This window comes from Polistes canadensis, unplaced genomic scaffold, assembly GCF_001313835.1.
Source record: "Polistes canadensis isolate GaletaPanama2010 unplaced genomic scaffold, ASM131383v1 scaffold_170, whole genome shotgun sequence".
NCBI lineage: Eukaryota > Metazoa > Arthropoda > Insecta > Hymenoptera > Vespidae > Polistes > Polistes canadensis.
Window position 1 is genome coordinate 215,139 of NW_014569717.1, and position 1,704 is coordinate 216,842.

The window sequence follows — 1,704 nt, forward strand, 5'->3', positions numbered from 1 at the left end:
TATAGGGACGAAACGTTCAACGGATAAAGAGATTGTTCATTTAATTTAAACCTGTCCAAAAAATAACATCCCTAAGAATTAAACTTAGTAATAATATTAGGAAAATTTTCGATAAGAACAAAATATTTATTATATTAAAAATAAATAAAAACGTTCGATATACTTTTTTTCAAAATAATATATAATATAAAATTGATAATATATTTTTATTACTTAAAACCCCCTCCGTGTGTGTTTTAACTGTACGAATATCTTTTCGAATATCGTTTTTGATTTTCTTTACCAAAGTACAATATATCAAATAAATTGTAACAAACGATAATTGTTGTTATTGTTGTTGTTGTTGTTTTATGCACTTTATCGAATCGTCTTACAACAAGCTAAACCGCTTCTGAGTATTATCATTTCTCCTAGTCGACCTCTCACACATATCAGGTTTCTAAACTCACGTGTACGTTCGATCTAACATACCTTTTTACTACTTGCTTTAACTCGGATAGAGGGGAGGGGAGTGGGGACGTATGATGAAGAGGGGGAGGGAAAATAGTCCTTTAGGAGCGTGACTTGGCGGTACTACTCTTTTCCTCTCGTATTTTTTTTTTTTAGTAGTGACGTGATGCATGTTTCAATCCGGAAAACACTTTACATATGTATGCATATGTATACATACATATATATATTTATGTATTACATGTGTATTCTACTTGCACGAGAAAGCTCGATTAAATCGGTTCACTTGTAGCGTCGTTTCCTGTTTATATTCTTTTTTTTTTTTTTAACCCTTTCTTTACCCTCGAACGAAAGTAAAGAAGCAAGGAAAGAAAGAAAGAAAGAAAGAAACGAAAGAAACTAAAGTTTTCGTTTATATCATCAATCTTAAGTATTAAATTGTCCCATTGTTTTTTCTCATATATTTGTTTTCTTTTATAGGTGGAGGAGATACGTGAGATGATAGATAGAATCCAGACGAATGTCGAGGATGTCAAGAAGAAACACAGCGCCATTTTGTCGGCGCCTCAAACGGACGAGAGTGAGTTCTTCTTTTAATCCCTTTTCCTATTCTTATCCTATACTTTATAAAACGCGTATAATGTTAGAAACGGGGTTTTTTTTTTCTTTAATAAAAAGAAGAAAACAAACTATCAATGTTTGTTGATACAATATTTAAAAATCTTAAGCGTGAGTTACTCGTATTTACTCGTTTAAAAATATTTTTCTTTTAAACATTTATAAACGTACTATCGAATTTCGTGTATATTTTCTACCACACAACGAATCAATTGACCCATCTTCAAAAATTATCCATATATTTCTAAAATATAATACCATTTATGCAATAAAATCAAATAAATTATCCAAATATAATATAACACAAGTTAATAATTGAACTTTTACAAAAATTCTTACCCAAATACATCATTGACAATCTTTAATTTAGTGTTAATTATTTTTCGTTATTATTTTTTAATCATAAAAAGAAAAAGAGAGAAAAATAAGGAAAAGAAGATAAAAGGGTAATAAGAAAAAATTAAAGAAAAAGAAGAAATGATCGATAATAGAAGGGGGAAGGAAAAAACATGAAATATTAAAAGCAACAAAAAAAGAAACAAGAATAGAAATTCAACAGCTAGGATTTGTTATAACGAAATTTAGAAAAGCGGAATGGAAAGGGGGTACGAGTGAAATGGTTGGGGGTGGGGTGGG

The 1,704-nt window shown here is 29.7% G+C and overlaps 1 protein-coding gene across 1 annotated transcript in view; it reads left to right on the top strand.

Moving 5' to 3' along the window:
- The window catches only part of LOC106789196 (syntaxin-1A), a gene marked incomplete in the record, with an annotated part of 47,169 nt that overhangs the window by 12,077 nt on the left and 33,388 nt on the right, over positions 1–1,704 (top strand). The window contains 1 exon segment of the mRNA XM_014753200.1: positions 931–1,030. Within this exon segment, the coding sequence (XP_014608686.1) occupies positions 931–1,030 (100 nt within the window).